General features: G+C 50.9%; 1 protein-coding gene across 1 annotated transcript; it reads right to left on the bottom strand.

The window, feature by feature from the left end:
* Positions 1-25,089, bottom strand: LOC122389042 (homeobox protein araucan-like). The gene is made up of 8 exons (XM_043380700.1): positions 24,853-25,089; positions 23,375-23,647; positions 17,678-17,781; positions 7,605-7,915; positions 6,508-7,330; positions 3,058-3,178; positions 1,847-2,020; positions 1-1,453 (listed from the first exon to the last, which is right to left on the bottom strand). Exons 1-6 carry the CDS (start codon positions 24,901-24,903, stop codon positions 3,130-3,132), a joined length of 1,611 nt encoding a protein of 536 aa, XP_043236635.1. The 5' UTR covers positions 24,904-25,089; the 3' UTR covers positions 1-1,453; positions 1,847-2,020; positions 3,058-3,129.
* Positions 25,090-25,381: the final 292 nt, after the last annotated feature.

Genomic DNA, 25,381 nt, shown 5'->3' with positions numbered 1-25,381 from the left:
TTCTCTTGTTACACTCAGGTGTATTCATGTTAATTTGTACCCATGGCAAATAACCGCACCTCGAACGCTAACGTTGATGTGTCTACGACTCATTTGTGATAATTTTACATCACCACACCCCCATAAACAAGCCTCAAGACAGAACATTATGGCACATTTACACGAAAGCGTCCGCAATGCAAGTCCCACCCTTACAAGCATCCAAATTGAAAAGCGTTGACCACACAAGTTTTCCACCCCCCGCACACAGTGCCATAGTTTTCCGAGCAGCAGCACAATCGCCTTCGTGAACGGTCACACGAAACCGACAACAAATCTCAACACTGGTGGCACACCCACCCTACATATCACAGATGGCGAGCCACGAGCATCTTGCGCTGCAGCGCTCTGCGGCTGCTGAGATTGAGACTCGATGTCTCGACCGGCGTACACCGACATAAGTAAAACAATGCAACACAAGAGCAGCGGGCCCGTTTGACACTTATCTTATTGTACTCGGCCCATCCCCTAGCACGTAAAATTAAGTGCGGACACTCATCGGAAATCAGGTGATAGGCAAGCGATAGTTTCGAGGAGTGAAAAGAAGAACGAAATAGTTGTTTACCCTTGGTTGGTTGGACAAATTCGCCCAAAGATTTGATGATTTTGATTCATACATCAAAACAGGAACAACAGTTAACAAATTGGCATAGCCTACGTAAATTATAAATCACAAGCCCCATGAAAATTATTGGTTTTCACCAGAAATCAAAGGCTCAACATCGGTGCGTTACCAAAACAAACGGAAGTCATATACTAAATGAGCCGCTCGACATGTGCTTCAGACGTCTCCACCGCTTACCCTCGGTCATTTATAGCTAACATTATACGAACAAACACTGAACAGTCTCATTCATGAGCCAGCCGGACATCTGTTTCCCATCATCGCTCCACTCCATTTGGTAAACAGCTCTCTCACACACATCACACATACATACACAGACACTAGCACACGCACTACGTATCGAGGATCACCTACGCGAGTGTTGAGCTTAGCCCTATCACTGTAATTTGCCCGCGCCGGACACCGCCTACACGCCATTATTGCCTGACATATGTCACCAAATTACCACTTACAATGACAAAGCATGGACACGCAATAGACACTTGAGTCCAGGCTGGCCCCACCACAGTGTGAAAATGACCTTGTCTGTGTGCTCACGCAAATGTTGCTGACCGCAGTTCACAGTCCACTGAATTGGTCGGTCCGACTCGAACGCAGCGACCGACCGTGCTCTAGCCGTGCTCTTGCCGTAGCGGGACCGTGCTGTGACGGTGAACGGCCCGTCTGGCGCGACGCCATGGATGGGTTCAGTGACGGTCCGAACTGTGACGTGACGATTTCGTGACGAAGGGCGTCGGTTAGGTGACATAGCTCCGACTTATGAGGTTATTGCCCTCGATCGAAGCGGTGCTGAAAAAAAAAATGTTGTTGTTAATTATAAGTCAGTGTCCATCTTTTTAGGGACACAACGAATTCACAGTCATTGGTGAGGAATTGGGAAGTTAGGCATTTGTTTTTAAAACACACGTTCATTTGAAGAAAAAACTTACATTTGTACACAAACAGTATACAACGTATATCAAAATTAATATGTTTTTTAAATGTATCTCTCATAGAATATTGCCAAATAATGAAAGACCGCCCATCCAGTCACTAAAATAACTAAAGTCAGCATCATACTCGTGTAATATTTTACATCACATTAAGACACATATCATCATAATGTGAGAGCCATTTTGACAAATGTGTCGTTCTCGCCCATTTCTATCATGCCAGTCACACTGTGCATCACGTATTTCTCACCAATTTCGTGACGCCTTGGCCTGGTGCGCTGACCGATGGTGGGTCATGAAGTCACGGGTCACGCCATCCCAGGTCACAGTTCACGCTGTCTCAGGTCACAGGTCACTGGCTCGCAGGGTTGATGGTGCGCGAAGATGGCTGCGTCCGGCCGCACCGCGCTGAAGACCGGAAAATCTGGGGACAATTGTTGCGGTTAGATATACCGTAATTTTCTTGCGCTATCTACAAGTTTCCGGTCTAGTCTGGTGGATTCAGCTTTGCCTCTTTTAGGGCTGGGGAAAGGGAAGAATCACGACCTAAATGAACGGAACAGACCCACATAACACAGATGTGCGTTCACACATGATTAGCTACATATGTTTCTGAATTCTGTCCAAAGGAGCCATGAGAGCGAGGCATCGGTTGTTTAGAAACTCATTGAAGCGTTCTCACATATTACTCGAGCATGAAAAAACACATCTGAGTTTGACATTTCTTGTAAGCCATGTGCGTTCGCAAGTGTCGCAAGTAACTCCGGTCGCTTTGTGCCACTGTCATGAACACCTGAATCGATGCTATACACCCATTCCCCGTCTACACCTGGCTTCGAGTCACCAGTCACGCTCCAACTCTACCGCATACACCCGTCTCTGTGACGGTCATTAGCGAAAACGTGTTTTTGTCCGATAGTACACGTGCAATTAGGGTTTATCCTCCACGAACAAGCAGCCAACAACGTCGCTTGCAGCCGGCCGAGCTGAATCCCCTGTCTAGCACCAGCCTCCAGCCTGGGACCACCGAGGGACTGACGGTCGCTGCATGCTCTCATCCGGACACTGCTGCGTACTGGTCGTCCGGTATTGCAGCCTGGGCGCTATCCTAGCGCGATCACACGGGACAATGTTTCCCGGAGTGTAATCAGATAAACGCTCCACGTGTAAAAAGCCGCAAAATGTGACAGCTCGCGCTGTTGTGGCTGACTGGTCCGCGACACGAGACAAACTCGGAGTCGTTAGCCGACTGATAGTGATGTACGCCCGTACATCGGAACGACAGGCGGCTGGTATCGCACGCCAATCTGGCCAAGTAATTGGCCGGATTAATTTCTGCAGGCAGCCAGGCTGCGTGGAGGGTGGGTGGTGTGGGAGGGACGGTGGGGTTCGGTGTGGTCCCCGATGTGGTCCAGTGTGGTCTGTGTGGTCTTCTCCCCCGAGAACGGCGGGATGTCTTACCTCAGTGGACGAGTCGGCCGACCCGAGGTCAGGTCAAGGTCAGGTCACACGGGCGGAGGCAGGCGGCCTGCCTCACACGGGAGACACGTACTCGGCAGGGGGTATGGAGGCCGAGCTGCCGCTGAAACGGGGCAAACACAGCCTGTTAGACTCAGGTCGAATCAGTTGAACGTTGAACACAGTAGAAAACGTCCTTCACCATTTATCAAGCCCTTCCTAAAAGCTTCAACTATGCCACAAACAAATCGTTAGGTGCGCCCACTCCCTTTAGTAGACACTCGACATCGTCTGACATTTGATCAGGTCACTGGGTACTTCCTAATCTCTCGAGGATTTCGTTAACAATGGGCGGATCACCCCATTTAGCTCATTTAACGCGACGAAGACAGTGCATCAGCGGGCCAGGTGCAGGATTGTGAAGGCAGCACTCAATCAAAAGCACACCTTCACCTCTTGCAGACTGTATTTTTGGGCACGCGTGACGTGAGTACTAAATCGAGCCTGTTAGCCCACGCTCAGCGTATCGCCTTTTTTCTCTGGCAGGCATTGAGTGATGTGTGGTGAAGTGAAGGAGCGGCTAGTGGGACTGGCCTCGGACACAACAGGAAGTGACCAGGAACCACTGTCTGCGGCTGCGTGGTCCGGCTCGACCCACAAGACCAGAAGAAAGATCTGGGTAAATATTCGCTGTCTGGCATACTTTGGAGCAGAGACGTAATTCTACCGGGCTTCGCCGCAAACCTCAGTTGATCCGGCCTACTCTGATCAGGAGCGAAGTATGGTTCATCAGGTTTCGCTACGAATCTCCATGTTGCCGGATTTCGCCGAGACTATGCGCTGTCCGACCTGGCCGGGAGCAGCTCAAGCTGTCTGGCCTGACGTCAGCTCTCCGTCTCCTCCAACTGCCCTGCCTCCTCTGCCCTGCCTAGTGCCTACTCCATCTGCCGAGCCTCCTCTGTCTACCGCGGCCGAAGCTGTCTCTGCGCTCTGTGATGGATGGCGACCCCGGTGCGGCTCGGCCGTCCGGCTGACCGCGGCTCAGACGCCTCACATGTCGTGTTTCATCATCGAGCGCCCGGCTGCACGCTGCAGAAGACGGCCCGACCCGGCGCGTCTCGGCTCAGTGTGTCCCTACCTCGACTGGTCCCGGCGTGCAGAAGGCAACGTGGAATCGGCAGAAGACGGAAATGGTGGAGGTTGAGATGACGTAGAAGCAGCTAGTGAGGGAGCTCGAGAGAATCGCTGCGTGCCGTGAGAACGGTGAAAGATGTACACGTAGATGGTGTAGGTGGACAAGGTGTCACTCGCTGAGCGGAAGGTGGTGTTCGCTAGTGATAACTGTCGCCGATGATTTATTGCAGGCCATAATTCTACAATCGTTTGCCGTCTATCAGCTGTCAGCCGTTCTCGGTAACCCACCACAGTCAACAGCTCCAGTCAACCGGCGCCGTCATCCACCACCAGCCACCTGTCACCCATCGTCTGCGGCTGCCCAGGCCGACTTCCCGGCAGGGCTGCTCAGGATAGATCGTCTCGATTGTATTAATGGCGCCGGCCGAGTGTTGACCGCCTCACTGCACGCCCGAGACGAGCGACCCCCCACCGCGCCGACCGCCGAGTTGGCCACGTGCTAAACAATCGCCTAATCGACTGATCCGGCTAACCACCCGCTGAACTGATGGGCTAATCCACCGACTCGCTGCACTAATCCACAGGCTCTCGTGGGTGATCCACGGCGATCAGTGGAGTGCCGGAATCGCCTGCGGTATCGGCATTGCCCAGAGGTGGCCACTTTGCACCGAATGAGCAATGACAGGCATCCAGATCCCAAACAATAACACACTTCAGTTCACGCTGATTAGGTGACGGGAGATTGGCTGGGCAAACATTCTCACACTCGATGTGTGCATTGGCGATGGCGCGACGTCGACGTTCCCAGATAAGTAGTTAGGAAGATCACGGATAATTGAATGCGTTTAGACCAGATCATTCAAAAAGACGACTTGATGAATCTAGAACGAGGACATACGTCTACCACCACGGCACAGAAGTGCGAGCCGGACCTTAGGCGCGGGTGGGTGACCTGGCAATCCCTTCCCATCAAGGTATGGGGTCCAAATGGTCACCAGAACCCTGACCTCATACCAGTAACGAGTGTCCAGTGAACGTCGCCGCGACCCCATCCCCGGCGACCCTGAGCGTGCCATGCAACTGCCCGGCATTGCACACGAGCGCGGCAATAAATCCTGCTCATTTGCAGCTTGGCTTGGTGCCACCAGAGACGACAAATAAGGCAGGCGGCCAGCGACGGCTCATGACAGCCAGGCGAGGTGTGCATACGGCAGCACACGAGCGAGTTTTAGGCAACAGGAAACGCCCATCACTCATCAGCACTGGTCAACGGAGGCCTGGGAGTTGCCCGATGAGTTACCAACGAGACCAGGCTGTCTGTCAAAGGCTGTTAAATTCCACCGGGAGTTGGGGCCTGCTGATCGCTATAAAACAGCCCAGCAACGGACAGTAACCAGGGGCGACGCTTCGTTGTCATGACAACAGCGATTGCAGGGTTCCGCAGCCGGCGCGATTTAGTTTGATAGGGAAGGTGTGGTCGACCTTACGGCTGGGTCGTAAACAGCATGACCTTCACCGATCCCAGTCTGAATATAACCAGATTTCCAGTCCGATCAACACATGCATTGAATGGCTACCCATTTGCACTGATGCAACTGTCTCGATGTCTCAGCTGATGCGTCTGGGCCGTCACTCGGACTTCCAGAATCGAGCTGGACACCTGTCCTTCGCAGGCTGGACATCGTCGTGTGGACGGCGCGCGACCCAGCTGGCACGCCGTGCGCCGCTGCTGACGGATGGCCCCATCTCAGCCGTGGCATAACTCGGCCGCCGAGGTGCGAACCAGACACAATCCGAGGAAATCGCAGCCGCTGACCGATGGCCGCACATTGGGGGCCTGCATTTTTAAGGCGCTGATATAGACATGTCTGGACAGCTCCCGGTCGGGGACTCGAGGAGCGGCGCCACACGAGGGAGTGTTTCAGCGCGTCCGCAGATGCGTCACCGACAGGTCGCGTGGGGCGCACTCGGAGCGGGTGCATTGTCTGTGCAGGACGCGTCAGATGGATCTGGAATCGGCTCACGATCGGCAGGGACTGCGGGCGCGAGGTCGGTGTCGCGAGTCGTTATCGATGCGACGCCGCGTGACAGGCGGGAGCGGTACATGATGAAGCTCTCTGATCTGATGAATGAGGATGTATAATCGCGGCATTGTTCCCAGAAGAGACGCTGCAGAAAAAGCCGCAGAGAGGACGGAGGACGAGATGGGGGAGCAGAGGCACAGATTCCGGACGTGGCTTGCTTGGAGAACACTGAACTGTAACTGATGGGGAATGAATGTCAACTCGTTACTGAGAAAACTATATGAGGAGTACTTACTCTTTGTATGCTGCTGCGTAGGAGTTCATATCTAGCGGCATTTGTTGATGCTGCTGCTGCTGGTGTTGATGTTGTTGTTGCTGCTGCTGCATGTGTGAGTGATGCTGTTGCTGGGCGGGCAGGTGGCCGGTCGAGTAGCCGTCCGTCCGCCGCTCCAGGCCGCTCGACAGCCGGCCTCCCGACGACATGGCCGCCGGGTAGCCGCCGTAGGCCAGCGAGCTGCCGCTGCCCATCTGCGAGAGCTTGGCCAGCCCGCCGCCGGCCAGCTGTCCCAGCTTCAGACTGGGCGGTGTCTGCGGCGGCGTGTCCGTCTGTGGCTCGCTGTAGCCGGCGGCCGACAGACCGGGCGGCGGCGGCGCCGCCATGCCGCCGTAGCCGCCCCCGCCCCCGCCCGAGGCCACGTAGCTGCCGCCGGCCGGGCTGTGGTGGTAGCCGGCCGCCGTGGACTGCGGCTGAGACTGCGACTGCGACTGGACGGCCTGCGCCTGAGACTGGGCCGCCTGCGCCTGCGAGTGACTCGGGTGCGAGTAACGTCCGAAGGGGGTGCCGCCGGGCCCGATGGTGGCCGGCAGCGGGAACGTGGTGGCCCCCTCACTGGCCGCCGGCCAGCCGCCCGCCGGCGGCGGCGTCTTGCACTTGGCTGTGTCGGCCAGCGACCAGATCTTGGGCTTCTGCGGGTCGTTGCAGTCGTCCAGGGAGGCGGCGGCGGCGGCGGCGGCTGCCTTTTCCTTCCAGCTGTCGGTGGGTGAGAGCGTCTCCGATTTGACCTCTGTCCCGGTCAGCGGCGACATGGCGTCCGAGGTGTCGTTGCCAAGCACAGAGTCTGGGAAAAGACGCAGGAGGCACATGTTAGCCCACAGAAAGGAAAAACGCTACGCTTCAACAACGATATAACTTCTCGGGTTAGCTCATTGGTCCAAACATCGCAAGGTTCAACGCAAGTGAACAATTAGCATACAGCAACGTTGATAATACGCAGGATCTCGAATCTCCACGTAGTTTAGCAAGTGAGTGCCGGACTTGTAACGTTTATTCTTTCCTCGCAATGAACATGACAGTGGTGCTAACAAAGGAATCTAGTGAGAATTCATGCTTACCTTTCTCTGCTTCATCTTTGTCTCCCTCACTTCTTTCTTTATCCTCTGATTTCCTTTCGTCATCATCTGACTCGGTCTTGTTCTTCGGTTCCCAAGTCATTTTGTTCTCCTTCTTCAGTCTTCTTCGCGCGTTGGCGAACCAGGTCGAGATCTGTGTCAGCGTCATCTTGGTGATGATGGCCAACATGATCTTCTCGCCCTTGGTCGGGTAGGGGTTCTTCTTGTGCTCGTTCATCCAGGCCTTCAGGGTTCCTGTAGACTCTCGGGTGGCGTTCTTCCTCCTCGCCGACAAATCATAGTGTCCTCCATACCTGCCGGAAAACGGTTAATCATTGGACGACAGAAAACATTCGCGATGAAAACCAGCGTGAAATTGAGCACGACATATCTCTCGTCGGGTCAGCGCCTCACGTCAGCGTATGGCTCCACCTGGCTCGCTGCAGGCATACCAGTGTGTCAGACACCATCTCTAGTCCAGTCAGCGGGAGGCTGAGCCCAGCAGATTCCCGGGGCGCGCCCCTACTGCCGACACCCAATCCCTGCTCGCCCGGGCCCTTCACTGGCTGCAGCCCGGACCCCCTGGCGTTCAGCTGTTCGGGCCAGCAGCCGGTGGCCAGCCGCGCTGGCAGCTCCCATCCTCCGGGGCGTAGATCAGCTCTGGGAGCCCGCTCGGCGTCCGGACGACCCCCGCCGTCCGTCACCTCTGCCTTATCTGTCCCCGACAGACTCCCGCTGGTTGGTTTATGCGCGTGCCGGACGGCGGCGACGTATCGCGCCGGATCAGTCTCAATTATAGCCCGTAAATCTGACCCGGGTCGCGGTGCGTCGCTTCTCGTCGCGTTCCGCGGCCACGCGCTGTGTCGTGTAGAATGTGCGGCTGGCGGGTTGAGCGCACCAGGCCGGGGACCGTCGGATACTCCGACCTACCCCGGCCCGCGGTAGGCCGAACTGGGATCCGAGATCCGAGATCCCCCGGCTGATTGGTGGTACAAGAATGTCCGGCTGGGAAGGAGTGGACCGCAGCAGGAGGTGGGTGACTGTGGGCTCGCTGTTCCTACTGTCAACGAGCGGGTACAATGACCGCCCTCCGGTCGCTGCCACTCGGGGAGGAACGAGAATGAGAGGCTTTGGCACCATCGCGTGCCTAAAGCGGCAATTACCTCACTCATCAGTCATGAGCTCGCTGCTCGGATCAATGATAATCTAGCTTGCCAGCGTAACAGAAAATCTGTTTGCACTGGAATCCAGTGAGTACGCATCAAAATTCGAAATGAATAAAAGCATTCCAATATCAACGGAAGTAATATCGAGCCAACGCATATTTTCAGCGACGACTTTTGATAAGTTGCAACGTTTTGGATATTACAGACAGGTATGGATGTTTCGAAGACACTGCTTGCATCATCTGCAAACTCACGCTCTAGTTAACGTTGATTTGGTGTCCCAAAACACACCCATGTCATCTGAACATGGTTGTGTGGATAAGTAGCCAAACGTCGGGTATTTCAAACAGACACACTGCTTCCGATGATGGCATGAGTGATTCCAGAGCCACCAGAGTTGTAATCAATAGCGTCATCAAATTTGGCAACATGAGATACTGTGTACAAATGTTTAGGCAATAATTCAAAAACAGGTCTCTCAGATCTTATCTTTTTATGACGTCATTGTCAAAATGCCTTTTAGCTGTGACTTCACATTGATTGAGCGAAGTCGTATCAAGTGATAAGTGATTTGCACAGGAAGATACCTATTCTGCTGAGAAATATATTAATAAGCTGTCACATAACTTCTCAAATCTTTCAATTAAAAAAGCAATGATATTGAAGACTTCGCATGGTTGTCTAAACGGCCTAGTGGTGACCCCAGAATAGCGCAGCACGCAACGCCATTCCTAATTCCCTAATTAAACCCTAATAAAATCAACATCAATTTCAAATCGACAGTAATTGAAATCAGTTGTTGTGTGGCTCTAATCGTGTTGTTGGCGTTTTTGCCGTGTAGTCTGTATCGCTGTCTCAACTCGTCAATGCTCGGAGTTCCGTGCCTGCCAGCCCCACCAACCAGTTCTGGCTCACATCAATCATTGGCATCTCAGGCACACGCACGGTCGACAGTTGTATCATTTAGCCGGACATAATCTGGATTTTATTGGTTCTATTAGGTCGCCCGTTGGCGCCTGTCTGTCGGCTGTTGGCTGGGAAAAACTGCTCCGGCCGGTCCATTGAGACGGGCCAGCGCCGGTAAAAACTGGGCCTTCAGGACCGGACCCGGGTGGCCGCCGCGTCTTCAGCTAGACTGTGGTAAAGGCGACTTCTGAAACTCTGAGGTGCAGTGACTGGAGTCTTCTCTAAAAAGGGGACTATTGACTATCGTGGTAACCAAGAACGCCTGCCATTCCAATGTTTCACGGATCTAAATATTGAGCGTTTCGTCCCTACCCGCAAACCGCACTACAGCCCACGCCTGGTTCGCATGATGGTCACGTCCCTTTAGGTCAAGACCTTTTGCTCACTGAATGTTTCTTACTAGTTACTATAGCTCCTCCCTTAACGACTCCGTGGCCCTGTGACTGACGTGACGTCATAATGTTTCTTTCTACCTCCCGGATCTATACCCATCACGTGCCATGTCACGGGTTGCTAGCTGCATGAGACAGGCTGCTGGCTGAGGTTGACAAACCTGTTTGCTAAGATGAGACGGTGGGGAGGTAAGAGTCGCACTGTATACTACATCTTCTACACCCCAGGTGATGCAGTTTTACGTCAATTAGCCTTCATTTGTTTATCACTCGATGAATACTTTGCTCGACAAGGGCTATACGTCCCTTTGAAGAGTGAATCAGATATGACAATTAGGGCTGCTCATTATTAGTTAGATTGACATAAGCTGGCATTGCTCACTGCTACCCGGTCGTGTAGTTCGCGAAAGAGTAGTCGTGATAAGGCAAAGACGTCACACACAGACCGCGTCATGCTCGCGAGCTTAGGTGACGAGCCCGCTTTCCTCCTACCCCTCGCTACCGAAACCTGATTTCATATCGCGCGGCAAAGCCGCATTGTGAAACGTTTTTGAGTCCTACTTCAACCGCATACATGTGTCGCCGACCTGTTTCGTAATTTTGATCCATTGTTGGCCAAAAAGGCAGCGTTTTCTCTCCTTCCCACCGTTTCACAAATCAGATAAGTCTCAACAGACACCTAGCTGCGCCCCATTACACATTTGCACAGCCACTCTACCGGCTGCCGCTACTGCTCGAACATCTATTCCCCAATTATTCTTCAAAACTACTGTAACTGCACATTTCGGACGACCTCGTGCGCCTGCCGAACCGGCTAATTTCACACCTAAGACCTCCATCCCGGCTCGCTCACCCCTTCCTCCGGCTCGTCCAATCGTGTCGGCGTGCGCCCGGGCCCGGTCGGCCGTCTCTCATGCTAGCCGGCCGTTTGCATGCTACCCGCCAATTACGCACCATTTGGTAGACATCGCTCAACGGCCATTGCCGGCCGGCGAACAAAACGGGCCGGCGGGCCGCGTCGGCCGGTCGGCAGCCATAGCTGTTTGGCCCCCGGGTAAGGGACCGGAGGGGACCCCCAGGCGGCAGAGGGGTGAGACAAACACAGACGACATGCACCGTGCACTTTGTAGTGTGCCAGAGAAGCATGTATGAATATTGTTAGAACGTAGTTTAACAAAGTGCAGGGAGATGCAAAGGCTAGATGCACGGTATCCACGACGATGTTGTGGAAGGGTCACCTTATGACTTTCAACACTCGGCATGAGGCACGAGTGTACACTGTGGTAGAAAATAAAACAAAATGGAATTTTTCCGTTTTTGCACTGATTTACTGCGAGGGTATTTTTCAATACACAAATCCGCTCGCATTGTTTATAATGAAGTCAAAACAACAGAAGTAATAACACCGATCGACCAGTATTTTTCTGTTTTTAATCGCTAGCCTAACCGACCTGGCCGGGAAGAGCAGTTCCTATGCCCTATAACGATGAAAAGCCACGTGTGTGGTAGACCTCAAAGACAGGAGCCGTTTCGCATAAGAAAAAAATCGAACGTCTTTCAGGGATTGATGGATAAAATTCATAATGAAACCGGACAACCTAATTGCCTCGAAAACAAGCTCACACACCGGCGCTTTTGTTTACATGCATCACTAATCATCATTAGCTCATGAGTGATCTGGATAATTAACGACTCTGTGTCTTGTTTTCCAACATGAAAGCAGATCCCACGGTTTTCACGGTAGCCGGAACAAAACCACAGCGAATGAGCACTAAACAGCCACAAAAGCGTTTCCTGTTAAAGTTCCCTCCCGCGAGTTGTGCTAAATAGCTCGGGAATTAATCTAAACGACTGGCTCCCTAAGCGCTAAATTGGGGAGATGTGACGCCATCCAGCGTCACCGCCGCGCGTTCTCAGTCTGACAGAGCAGTAGGGCCAGCCACGTCTGTTCATTAAGGCAGCGAGCTGCCAGTCGCGACCGAGGGGAGACGTATTAATTAAGGCCGGTCTCGGGACAGAAACAGAGGAGAGATGCGGGCGAGAGGAGGGGAGCGCTAAGCTGCGTGGAGGGACGGGGAGAAACTGGGGCGCAGTGGGTCACAGTGGGGTACGACAGGTCACAGACGGTCACAAAGGGTCATAGCTGGCACGGTAGGTCACAGCGGGTCACAAAGGGTCATAGCGGGTCAAAGTATGTAAGAAATTCTACAGTGTGTGATGACGGTATGGAGGAAGAAACATGCAGAGTAGATTTCAAGCAAACGACAGATGCTAAAATAAACACCGACGCTACGAAATATAGCAGGCGGTATAAGATTAAATTTAGGTAAGGAAAAAGAGGAAAGGACGTGGGTGACCAGTGATCACTGATCAGTGATCATGTTTTAAGGTATAAAATAAAACTCAAATAAAATCGCAAAGCCGCAGGGCAGTGAACCAAAGAGCTAAGTGCTTAAAAATTATTTGGAAATAGAAAGAAAATAAAGGGTGGTGATGAAACAGGCAGTCGGAACTACAAAAGACACGATTTGTTTTAGAATAAGGGCAGCGGCCAGCGCTGTCTTCACTACCATTGCCTCCTATTATAAATTTCGAAATGCATTATTGGTAACAGTGTTACTTCTAGTTGTAAATTTGCATTAGTACCGTTTATGTTTTTATTATGACTTCCCAAATTGCCGTTCCTGTCATTTGGCAACACTTTGCTCGTGGAAAATAACACTTCCACATCCAAGCTGGCCTGCAATTATGGGGAAGAACGGTGGCAACTTTGTGCAATTATAGACAGCGTCGACGATGCTTAATCACAACATTCGACGGCTATTCAGACACGCAATGTGTCTGATTTATTGAAAGGACGTATTAGTGAGCGAACATTGCTTTCTTTGTAGTTATATTATTATATTTAAATGAATAACCCATTTACGCCCTTCGTTGCGTTTTCGCAACGCAAGCAAGCGTCGACGTGATCGAAGCTTGAGAAGTGTGTAAAAGAGACTAACCGATGAGACAAGTTTCAGCGTGTGTAGCATGGTTGTGCGCATGATACTACGCAGTTACAACTCTGTGCGGCCGGTAAGTTACTGCCTAGAGCTCCCAGAGGGAAGTCGAAGGTTTTGTGAGTGATGACGTCACAAAAACCAAGATAAGTAGGCTAAGTGCTTAATAATATCGTAATGAAAATTGTGTAAACATATTCTGCAGAGTCCCTACAATAGCGTAGATATGCATTTTGTTAAGAAATAATGCTACAAAAAGGGTTTGTGACTATTTTCAAATATGACTACGGTCGCGTTGCGGGAACGCAACGAAGGACACATCGGAAAGACAGCGGTGTTGCGAAAACGCAACGATGGGCACATTGGCAGGGTAGCGGAAGCATGAATATCAACAGTAGACTTCACTCGTGATACGCTGTGGGTTCTCTCTTTCTCTCCCCCATCTTCCTCCCTCTCCTCCTCGTTCCCCAACTCTCTCCCCCTCTCTCTCTCTCTTTCTCTCTCTCTCTTTCTTTCTCTCTCTCATTTTGTAGCCATGAGGCTGTAGCGGCGGAACATCTTCAATTAAGGGGGGGGGGAGCACTGCTGACTTTTGGTCTCATTCTTTTCATTTCCATTTCCATGCAACGCCTATCGGGATAATGTTAAAATGGCAAAATCAAGGGGGCACGGTGCCCCGGTGCCCCCTCCCCCCGCTCCGCCGCCTATGCCATGAGGGACGTATATAGGTATGTTTAGTGCAAGGTGCGTTCGCACGTAAAATGTTGCGACACATTTCATATTTGCTGGCTCAAACAGCCACAAACACTCCTTTCTTTTTCTCTCGCAGATTTTCGGCCTCGGGCTGTTCGTTCACTAAGCAATGTGTTCCCATGCATCTGAAAATCGCATGGTAGGAAAAGGACCCATTAGAGTTCTGCACGGCTGCAATTTTCCACAGCCTAGCCGCCCCACAGCCGTGGCTCCACAGCCACAGCCGCCCACAGCCGTGGCAAACTGTGGGCAGCCAGCCGTCAGCCGGCCGTGGATACTGTCAATGAAATGCAACCAAATAGTATATAAGTTGTTTTTAGTTGAAACATATAGCCAAAAGCACATTGCAATGGGCTATAGATTCTCAAGCTCATGAAGCATCATAGGTTAAGTGGTTGTGTATCTGGCTTTAGGCCGAAGTCCTGAAGCCTGATGCGCAACACATGCCTACACAAGCCCTTGCAAGGGGTTAAAAAAGATGGGTAGGTTAGTACCTACATCAACAGAAAACATAAACAACGAACCGGAATAGAAGCATTAGCAATGTAGACATCTAATGCCAAATCCTGAAGCATGGTTGTGGGACAGAGCAACAGACCCTGATGCTTTTCATTATCAATGTTAGGTATGGAAAATGAAACTGAAGTTGATAGACTGTCAAACAGTGATTGTCTAGTCAAAACTCCTGCTTCTTTCTTACCTTGCATATTTTCTGGGGTGTGATATGCCAGGCTCGAACTCGAAGCAGCCTTCTGAGCAAGTCTCAAACTTATATACGGCCTTGGTCTCAAACTAATTTGATATGCAAGGCATCAAAACACTATTGAGAATTCAAGAAAGAAAAACATTCATCTATTTTGATTTTTCCAAATAATGATCTTCGCTCAAATCCCCAAGGCCGTGCGAGCCACAATTGCCTCTTTCAATCAAAAATTTTACTTGAGTTTTTAATGACGTCAATAGCAAAGAAGTGGCAATAAATTGTTTTGTGTCACTATAAACAGCCATAAAAATTATAATTAATAAATAATAATACTATACAGTTATAAACTTGCTCTAAAACAAAGATTAAGTATCAAACTTCTACATTTTCAGAAGAAGACGTCATTTTATTAGTAAAGTCAACAGCTTGCGTAAGAAATATTGTGTTCAGGGGTTTCACCGTTATGTGAATTACGTGTTCAGGGTTTTCACCATCATGTGAATTAACCGTAAGTAAGGTTCATGCTCACTTATAATCTAATTCCATTGGCTTCGTTGATCAGCATTTTCTGTTAGCGGTCACTCACACACCAGTTAGAACATAAAGCGCCAGTTTTATATTATGTAATTGGACTTGCCGAAAATCCAGAAATACATCTAAGAGTTATTTTAGATAATATTTTATTAAGCCTTTACCTGTTTTACCTAGGCCTGATTTCTTTTTCTATCACCTGAAAGAATTATTGAACGCAAGTCTTCAATAGCTGTAAGGTGCTCTCCTAATGACCAGGTGATGAGGTGAGATTGATTTCAGAGGGATGTGACAATGTAATATGTTGCATTTTCTGAAACTGTCAAGCTCTTGATGATGAAGGAACAATTGGTACCTATAATTAGTATTCTATACCAGAGTGCAAACTCCCTTACAGCAAATGGTAAAAACATTACAGGTTTTCAAAGGCTTCACCACTTTCAATGCTGCTGGGCATCCTTTGCATGATTTTTACAGGCTAGACTGCTTATCAGAATGTAAGATTAAGGATTTAAAATTTTATATTTGAGTACTTAAGATTGAGCTTGAAATCTCACAGCCGTGGCCATAGCCGTAGCCGTGTTCTTGGAGATATTTGCAGCCGCCCCGGCCCACAGCCGTGGGGCTGCAGCCAGCCGCGGCTGCAGCCGGCCGGTGCAGACCTCTGGGACCCATGCATCAAACGGTCGGCGATGCTAACGGAGCTGAGAGATAATTAGGTCCTTTGGAAATTGGATCTACTATGTACATTGTGCATAAATAATGAATAACGGGGATGTATTCTGGTATCAGGCGACAGATAGGCATCGCCATTCTCTGGATAGAATCTGCTGACTACCAGCATTTACGTTAGAAAAGATAACTGAGGGTCGGCAAATAGTGGGATAGGCCCCCTCTGAGGGTAGCTGAGCCCTTCGGCAGGGGTAATGAGGGCGGACCCATGGGAAAATAATAATTTTTAGGATTCATAACTCGCATAGATTTATAAGCTGCTTGATGTGGAGTATACGCCTGTTTTCTTACTTTGATAGGCTTTTTATCTAATCAGACCATTTTTAGAGCTAGCAGGATTATTGGAATTAGGGGAGACATTTGTCTGACCGGACACGGTCAATCGTAGACTGGAGACTGAGCCCAGCCAGTGGGCAGCCGCCACCCATGACCCACCCCCTTCCCCCCTCCCAAGCACTCACTGCACCCGGCTACAGGCGCGCTCCTATGTGAGCTGCCCGACTGCGATATACCTTGCCGGTCCAGCCCGGAACAGGGGGATGAGGCGTGGAGGAGGATTCAACTATCCTGAAGATGGAAAGGACGGATTGACGTCGAATCACCATTCTGTCCTGGCATTGTCTCGAGAAAGAGGTTACACGTGAAGGTCGCTGAGAGTGGGGCCATGAAAATTTTGGATTAGGTGTAAACATGATAAACTGGGAGTCGATTTGTTGTGATGCGCTACGCCTTACGCGGGTAATTTGTTAGAGCCGGATCGGTCCTTTTTTCTTTTTGCTGAGAGTGGGTACGACTAACCTGCAATGGAATTTACTTTACTCCTAGGAGGGTGGTTAAAAATGATTGCGGATATACGCGCATACGAGAGGCACTGGTTTACTCCCAATCCTCCGTTTAATTGTATTCAGTGTGCACTGTGCAGGGTCTGATAGGTGGAGGTAATGGATCTGTCTAGCTTCCAAAAAGAAAGCATCACCCTGGATACGTGTCGACCACAACTTTAAATGAACAGCAATGGACAACGTAAATGGTTGATAATGACCGTGTTGCCATCTCCCCGTTCGCGAATCATGAAGTTATGCTTCCTCACTGAGGCTCTTAGGCGGGTTATAGAGCATGACGGATGTGGGTTCCGCATTTTCAAGCAATAGTTGTCAACAGTTGATTGATGTTTTGTCAAAACATATTAGCATATACGGCAGTTCAGTGTACTTTATGTCCGTCTGATGTGCCCGTCGTTGCGTTTTCGCAACGCTGATGGCGCCCGGTGTGCCCTTCGTTGCGATTTCGCAACGCATGTTTTTTACGTTTTTCTCGAGAAACTTTTGCTGCAGGCAAAAATTATTTTCGATTCCATACAAGGCCCTGGTAGGAGCATAACATATTTTGATTTCGTCGATTTTCATGATGGTCAATATTCCTGGGCATAAATGGGATAATATAAGTGAGAAGTAGATGCACCATGCAATGCGACTCTGCATGTCATTTGCCCTTTTGTTGTGTGTTAGAGAGTAGGCAAAGAACAATTGTTTCTTTTGCATCTGCATAAAAGATTTATGACCGATAGTAGTTGATCTCTTTATGCTCTTGACACAGGGGCTTAGGTTTTAAACACTCACGCAAACAGCTCTCACGTAACACATCGAGACGGCTTCTTACATGATTTATGACCTGACAATTCTCGGAACGAATTTCCCCCCGTTCAATGGCTCACACCTCATGCTACCTCATGCTAGAAAGACTGCACATTACTATAGATGAGAATATCGGACGCTGGGCGTATGATATAAAACCGAATTTACAACGCACCAAGTGTCTGCTTATTGTAACTTACCCGTAAGGGTCGTAAGGGCTATATCCGTAGCCAGCTGTGCTGCCCAGGCCGCCGTAAACGCCCATGTCGGTGCCGGGCGTGTCCTTCAGGCCATACGGGGCGTTCTGCGGATCAGGGGTAGTCGGCGGCTGTCAGTCATGTGTCAAACGGGATAAAGAGCGGATACTATGCTCACACTCCGCCCACACGTCTAGCCACCGTTTAGCCGAGCTCAAATAGCTGGGACTTACGCAGAGTTTATGTTGATCAGAAAGGAACACAAGTAGGGTCTGAGTGGCTGTTGATGGTCGGGTTTATGGCACAGAAGTCACTCTCAGCTTCATTTGTTCTGAAGGAGGTGGGCTGTGTATTTGACATTGTAACGGTAGCTGGGACATAAAACCGCCACTCACTGGTAATATGTTTCAATGAGCTGGAGACCTATTTTCGCTGTTGTTAGGTGGTCACCGGATGATTATGGTTGCATTTTCTTTGAAAATTCGTCCCCCGGGAGAGCCGTGTTCACAACATCACACCACCATACACCAAAGACAAGCATACATTTCGCGAAAAGTAGGTATGTTCATGACTGCCTCATCTTCATGAACACTGAATCGCCTTTCACAAGTCCAGTCGCCTGAGACCTCTCCCTTTTTATGCCGAGACCCCTCGGCTCGGCCCAACGTTCGGCTCTGGCCTGCTGGAGCCGGACGCATTTTATAGCCTATTACCATTAGTTTTATTAGCGTGCTTGTCATAGCTTCTGAACGGAGCGCGTTCCAAACGGGACGGCAGCGAGACGGGCTTTTTATGGACGACTCACGACTATGAACCACTTTCAAGGACGCATTAGCGAAAACGCTCCCTTTCGTTAGAGGCACGCAGAGGGGATCGATAGTCAAATAAAAGTGCCTCCGAAAACGGCAATTTTGACTTTCACAAACGTCATTCGATTGAGACTAGAATCTATCCGCTAATGGTAAACATTGAACGGAGAGTTTCGCTGGTAAGGTAAGGCAGAGATAAATTTCAGGCATTATTATTTGGTGAAATTCGACAGAAGAGTGCAGAAAAGCATCACATCATGCAGATATGCGCCAGGTAGTCTGTAACGCATTGCCGATTCGCACTTAATTCTGTAGGTAGATGATATCCAATCCTCCAATCTATAACTCAACGGTCAACGCACAAGCCATTACCATGTTTTCACCCGTGTCCCAAAGTGCGTCGTATTCCGACGTCACCGTGCGTTGTTCAGGTGCACCCTGGCTGCCGGGTCGATAGCCCCACAGCTAACCCACCACAACCCTATCGTGAGCTGGGCACGTACCGACGCGCCGATGGGCCGTCCAGTCCCACGGACGGCCGCCCTATGTCGTTCACAGACGTCCACGGCACGTAATGTCCGTAATATTGACCGTAACGCGGCCGTACCGTCAGGTAATGGTGATTTAGACTGACTTCACTCATTGCTCGACTAAATGAATGGCTATGGATATTGATATTTAGGTCTAATGAAGAGCAGTCACTAGGGCTGTAAGATTGCTGTAACGGTTATGATAATCAGCGTGATTTATTGGTGGGGCATTGTTTTAAACGTCGCGTCGCTATTTAACTACCCAAACAAACAATGAACGTTTATGTTATGGCTTATTCGGTCGTATCATCTAGCCGTTATGTTGATATTAGCGTAATGGGACCAAAATCATCGCTCATCAAACTAAACATATTCACAATTTCTTATCAGCGGTCAGCGCTTCCTGCTTGCAATTATATCCACTTTCTATACGTGGTTAATTATAGCATGGATAAATAACATGAATTAATGTATCTATTTTGTTTCTTATCCTTGAGAGACATTGAGAGAAGACCACGGAGCAGGCGAAGTTCAACTAAGGTCTTTGACGATATAACTTATCTACTGCAGGACTGAAATGAAAAAGAATTAAGACATACACGAGCAAAAATTACTATTCATTTATTCGTTCAAAAACATCTACAATCCAGCGATAATGAACAACATCCTGTCAAAGGTAAACTCACTTTACTGAAAATGAGAAAGTCACTTTCCCAAAGATTATGTGACAGGTTGAAAACTCGCACGTTTAACACCTCCATCAAATGCCATAAAAGCCAACGGGGCCGAAACGGCAGTGTTTTAGCTGCTGGCACAACTGCCAACACAGAGCTCAAGTCGCGCCACCCCCGCGCCGAAGCGATGCCGTGAACTCCGACCCGGCGCTCTTTTGGCACCGGGTGTAACTCCACTGGTTTGTGTAACCCTCCGACGCAGGGGGTGGCAATCACGGCCTCACGGAACAAGACATAGAACCAATCTAGACCGGCATGGGAGCCATGTTGCCAAAGCGCTGCTCAGAGACAGTTGTGGCGCAACAGAGACAAATGACTCAAGTTTCGTTTCTCCACCACGCCACCCCCACCGCCGCAGCCATCCAACCCTGCCGTGTTTTGACAAATGATTCATGGCAGTCCCGCTGAGAGCTACTGCTCGATGAACCGATCATCGGTTTTGAACGCAGCGGGTGGCGCTGAATCACAATAATTCATCACCGTCATTATCATTCAATAAAGTCATCCGCGCTCAATCGATCACCCGGGCTCCCGACGGTGTTGTGTGCTTTCCGCTAATTCTCATGCAAAACGGTCGGCCTCGTTGGTGCCGCCCCAGTGCGCGGTGGCTCGGCGGGAACCCGCTCTGAAACATATCGATTTCCCGACACCGCCCCGCGAGCCGCCGCGCCGCCGCCGCCGCCGCCGCCGACCGGGGGAGGGCACGGCGGCGGCGGCGGCGGCGGCGGCGGCGGCGAGTCCGGCCGGCGGCCGACTGCTGGCGCCACTCGAAATTATTTGTGTGTCAAGTTACGGCAGGGGCGGTCGGTAATTCATTCCGCCCTCGAGGACGGACGGGGGAGGACACCTCCTGCGGGAGGACAGCTGAGAGGACGACGTCAGGGAGGGGGGGGGGTGAGGGAGACTGCTCAGAGGGACCGGGACGTGGTCAGATCGGCTTAGCGCCTCTTGAAGCGGATCTGTCAGGCCCTGCCCAGGATCGGCTGTAGCCGTCGGAGCTATTCGTAAGGAACGGATCTGTCGGGAGGATGTCGCAAACAAAAATTGCTCGGAGGCACTGATTCCCAGTCACGTCTGCCTTTTTCTCCTCACCCTCGCATCCTTCCATCTTCCTTGCATCCTTACTTGCATTCTTCGTCGTCAACTCATTGCCCTTTTACTCCTTTCCTATCGCAACTCCGCTTCTTCTAGCTAATGGTCCAAATAAATTCTTCATTCGTATCACTCGTAATAATTTCGCTTACTTTTGCCTACAGGTCTCGTCCATTCGCTCTTCTCTTATCTTTTCCCTCTTCTCATTTCTCATCCCATCTTTCTTCCTCCACCAGCATCCTCTCTAGAGCACTTCATGGGCCGGATAAATCCGTTATCCACGGATAAATCCGCGGACCGGATAGGATTGGATTCTAAATTTGTTAAAAAAGAACGGATATGGGCGGGCCGGATTTGGGAATTGAAGGTTGAACCCGGATCAAAATGGATCAAAATTTTAACATTCAACATTGAAGTTAAAAATTAACCTAATGTGTTAAGCGGCAGGATGATACCTAGTTTACCAATGTGGTGATTTTTATGTGGTTTTAGGTTTATAAGCATGTTTTTTGGAACCATGATGGTCTGTGAGATGTATGGCTGTCTGGTCCCTTAGAATGAATTTGTTAGTCCAGTGTTGGGTGAAACCAGTTATTGGTGAAACGGATTATTACGGATATTTTTTGGAAGTTTGGCTGCAAATACGGGCCATGGGTGGGCCGGATTCTGATATTCAAAGAAAGGCGGATAATGGGCGGATCTGGATATGACTTGCCGGATATGGGCCGGGCCGGATCCTAAAAAGCCTATCCGTGAAGTGCTCTAATCCTCTCCTCCCATCCCCTGTTCTCCGTCCGCTGAGGCCCACTCGAATCAGGCGACGGGGCGGCGCCGGGACGGATTTGTCCCTCGCGCGGCCACCGGTCAGTGGCAGCTGCAGGGGCCACGCTCGGATGAGAGCTGAGGACCAGCCTCACACACACAGATCGGCAAAAACGCGACGGCCGCGACGATAAGAGGCGACGTGCGGGCGACGACCAACGTGGGGAGTCGCGAGAGGCCGTGGAAACGCAGGCTGGCTGGGAGGATGTGTGCATCAGACGGCCAAAATGTTGGCGGATGAAGCGAGAAATGGAAGCGAGGAATTGGAGGTTTGTTGACGGATGCCCGAGCTCGACAGTGTACACATCTGGTAGAGGGAAAATGTAATATGTATGTTCTTAGACAATATTCGTTAAAATAGCCCAAATACCTAAGGAACAATGACGACGACAATAATTTTATAAGTCTCTGAGGAGGATCCTCATTCCTCACGGAACTGAACCATTTGAAAGAACTTCATATTAACCACAATTTTACATTTGGCCCGAGTGGGCCAGTGTGTCACTAGACGGATAAACATTCAATGGAGGAATTGTTGTAACAACTCATCCCACGCTCGACCTCATCAGTTCTAGCTTATCACGTGGTCGAGTCTCTCACTTACTTGTCAGCATGGGCTAGCCACTCCCCGGGTTCTAACACCCACCGGCGCAAAGCCCGGCGTCACAGCCTCACCTACACGAATCCCTGCAGGTGTCAGTCCCATCCATCTGCCTTCCCCAGTGGGTCACACTCCCCGCAGGCCCCCTGTCCCGTGTGTTCCACTCCCCGCGGCGCCCTCCAGTTCCCCGGTACCGAGTTCTGCGGCCCACAGCGGACCCGTGCGCCAGCCGCGCCTAATGGAAAAGACGTGTAGTCGGAACACGGCTGCGGGGAGCTCGCTGGGCAGCTCATCCATCGAGTGGTGGCCAATAATTACCGTCCCAGTGGCTGGGACGACACGGGTGTGACGGGACGGCCCACCGGCCCACCGGCGCGGGGTGGGCACTGTGTGGAGGTGGTGTTGGTGGTGGTGGTGGTAAGGTCACCGAGTGACCGGGTAGTGCGGTGACCCGGGACTGTCCGTGTCGGTAAATGCAGTGACCCGGTGACCGAGTGATGCAGCCATCGACGCCCAATGACCTGGTGACGGTCCGGCGACGGGTTGTTCAGTGACCAGTGACGTAGGAGCACTGACCAGTGACGGAGGAGCAGTGACCAGTGACGGAAGGGCAGTGACCGGTTGAACGGTAACGCGGGACAATGCATTGTGCATTGCAATGCACTGGTACGGTGGCCGGTATTGTGGCGCGGTGACCCAAGACCGGTGTTGATAAGCAAAGGACGGCCACAAAAGCCTGCCAGATGTCCACGCAAGGATCAGTCTGATCGCACTGGAACTGGCAGACCCGCGTAGCAACTCTGGTGTGGCCATTTATCAAAACCGGTATTGCACGGTGTCAGAAGGAAGGTGATAAGTAGTAACCATCCCTTCGCAAATGCGCAAAAATAATCTGCAACATAATGTGCAAGACAAAGTACTGTCACAAGTGGTCTGCGTGTAAGGATTTGTGAAGAGCTCCAAGTGTGACAAATACAGGTCAGTGATCACAAGTCTTCTAATGAGCCAGGAAGATCTATTGCTAACAGCGTATTGCAATGTTTGGACGTTGATCTTTTGCGGCAGTCTTCGACGGTCAATCGTTAGTCTCGGTCGGGGAAGTCGGCACTCACCAGTGAGCTGAAGTAGGAGCTGTCCACGCCGATGCTGGGGTAGGGTCCCTGGTCGGTGCCCGAATAGGCCGCTCCGTACGGCAGTGAGGAGCCAGCCGGCAGGCGGGGGTACGAATTGAGCGCCGCCAGCCGACTCGACTCGTACTGACACGAGCAGACGGGCTGACCGGTCACCGGGTCGGCCACCAGCCGGCCCGTCTCGCAGCAGCCCGAGCCGGAGCCGCCGCCGCCGCCGGCCACCGTCGCCGTCGGCTGGCTGCCCGGCATCAGCAGCTGTCGGGGATGGACAACACGGGTCAGAGAGATGCACAAAAAAGGCAAATTATAGTTAAGTTCTGACAGCGAAGGCCTCCCAAACCTTGGTACGAATCAAGCCTATTGGATTAGCACGCCGCACGAATCCAGTGAGAAAAACAGGCCGTAGAAAGTCATCCGATAAAGCTTACTATGATACAGTCCAGCCTCGCCACCTAATAGTCATCGTAGACCATTGAAAACTGGTGACTCAGTGGAAAGATGCGATAAAAATTTACCTCTTGCAGCAAAGTCAGAAGCACCCACACCACGGTCTGGGCAATCTCTCTCGCTCTCCCACAGCACGCGGCTCGCTTGCTCCGCGCATCACGGCGCAGGTGAGCTCTTATATAGACACTAATGCACAAGGTTCGTAGAAATGGCAACATTCCAAAGTATGACTGTCATTTTCTTTTGACCGCCGTATCATGTCACACAATGGAGAGATCATGCCGCCCACTCTGATCCTTATCGGTTCATTGTGGCGACCATTCATTTCACGTCAGTGCCCGTAATGAAGACGCCATAGATATTATCGGCCCAGTCGTTATGGACTTGAGGAAGGCGGTCCGCTGGGCCCGCTAAAGCCGTTACCGCTCCGTTTAGCCCGTCCTGTCACCGGAATGCGCTTTTAATCCGAAAATCTGTGTGTTTGAATGCAGCAAATGAATATAATGCGTTTGAACTGCTACTTTCAACAGCAACAGCAACAGAATGACACTGGATACCGGGATTCGATAGCTAATTGGGACTTGGAAGCGGGAGAATAAAGCGTCTTATCCCATTTTTTTCCGATAAATTGCAGTTGTTGTGAAGCACTTTACTCTACCGATAATATACCAAAACTTGTTAAATACGTAATTTGTTAGGTACTTCTCTCTTATGTGGTTCACAAAGACAGTGAAAAAATTAACGATAGTTTTTCGCATTATCCTGCATGTCTCCAAATAAAATCAAATAGGCGTGAAAAACGGAACACCCCTATATTTAAGAAATTCATAACGTGAAAATATGCCTTATGAAAGTGACCAAATGGAACTAAAAAATAGAATAGTTATACGATAAACAATAATAATAGCATTCAATCAAATGGTAGAACAAGTTATTAACAAACCGCCGATGTTTCTAGTGAATCGAAGCACCGTTTGGAGCATGTGCTCAGTTCGCTCCACTCCCGTGCTTACCTGCGACGCGGCCGTAGCGTACGGATACCCAAACTGCGCATAGCCTGCCATCGTGGCTAGGCGGAACTCCAGGTTAGGTCAGATCAGCTCAGGTCACGACAGTCCAGGTTCACGTATCTCTCTCCCTCTCTCTCCGTGCGGCACAGTGCGCAGCGACGGCGGCCGGTCGCCGGGTCGCTCGCCCTCTCTCGCTCTCCCACAGCACGCGGCTCGCCCGCTCCGCGCAGCACGGCAACTGGCGCCCGCCGGCCGGCCGGGCGGCGAGCGGCGCCGGGGGCGGAGCCTCACGCCGCGCCAGCCAATCGGCGGCCGTTCCCAGGCCGGGTCCCGCCCACCGCCATTGTGGCCGGGGCTGGAATTAGTCTGAACATTTGCTGACTCGCCTGCTAGCCACACCCAAACCAGGGAAAGAAAAATAGTACCAGAACGGACAGTTGGGTTTACAGGCATTAACATTCTACTAAACCAGTGAGTTATGGCTGAAAATGCAATAAATCATGTCGCAGAGAAAGAGCGGTGTAAAAACGAG

The sequence above is a fragment of the Amphibalanus amphitrite genome, unplaced genomic scaffold (genome assembly GCF_019059575.1).
Source record: "Amphibalanus amphitrite isolate SeventyFive unplaced genomic scaffold, NRLGWU_Aamphi_draft 000342F_arrow, whole genome shotgun sequence".
Lineage (NCBI taxonomy): Eukaryota > Metazoa > Arthropoda > Thecostraca > Balanomorpha > Balanidae > Amphibalanus > Amphibalanus amphitrite.
Note: the sequence above shows the minus strand (reverse complement) of the source record. Positions and strands in the feature narration are given on the sequence as shown.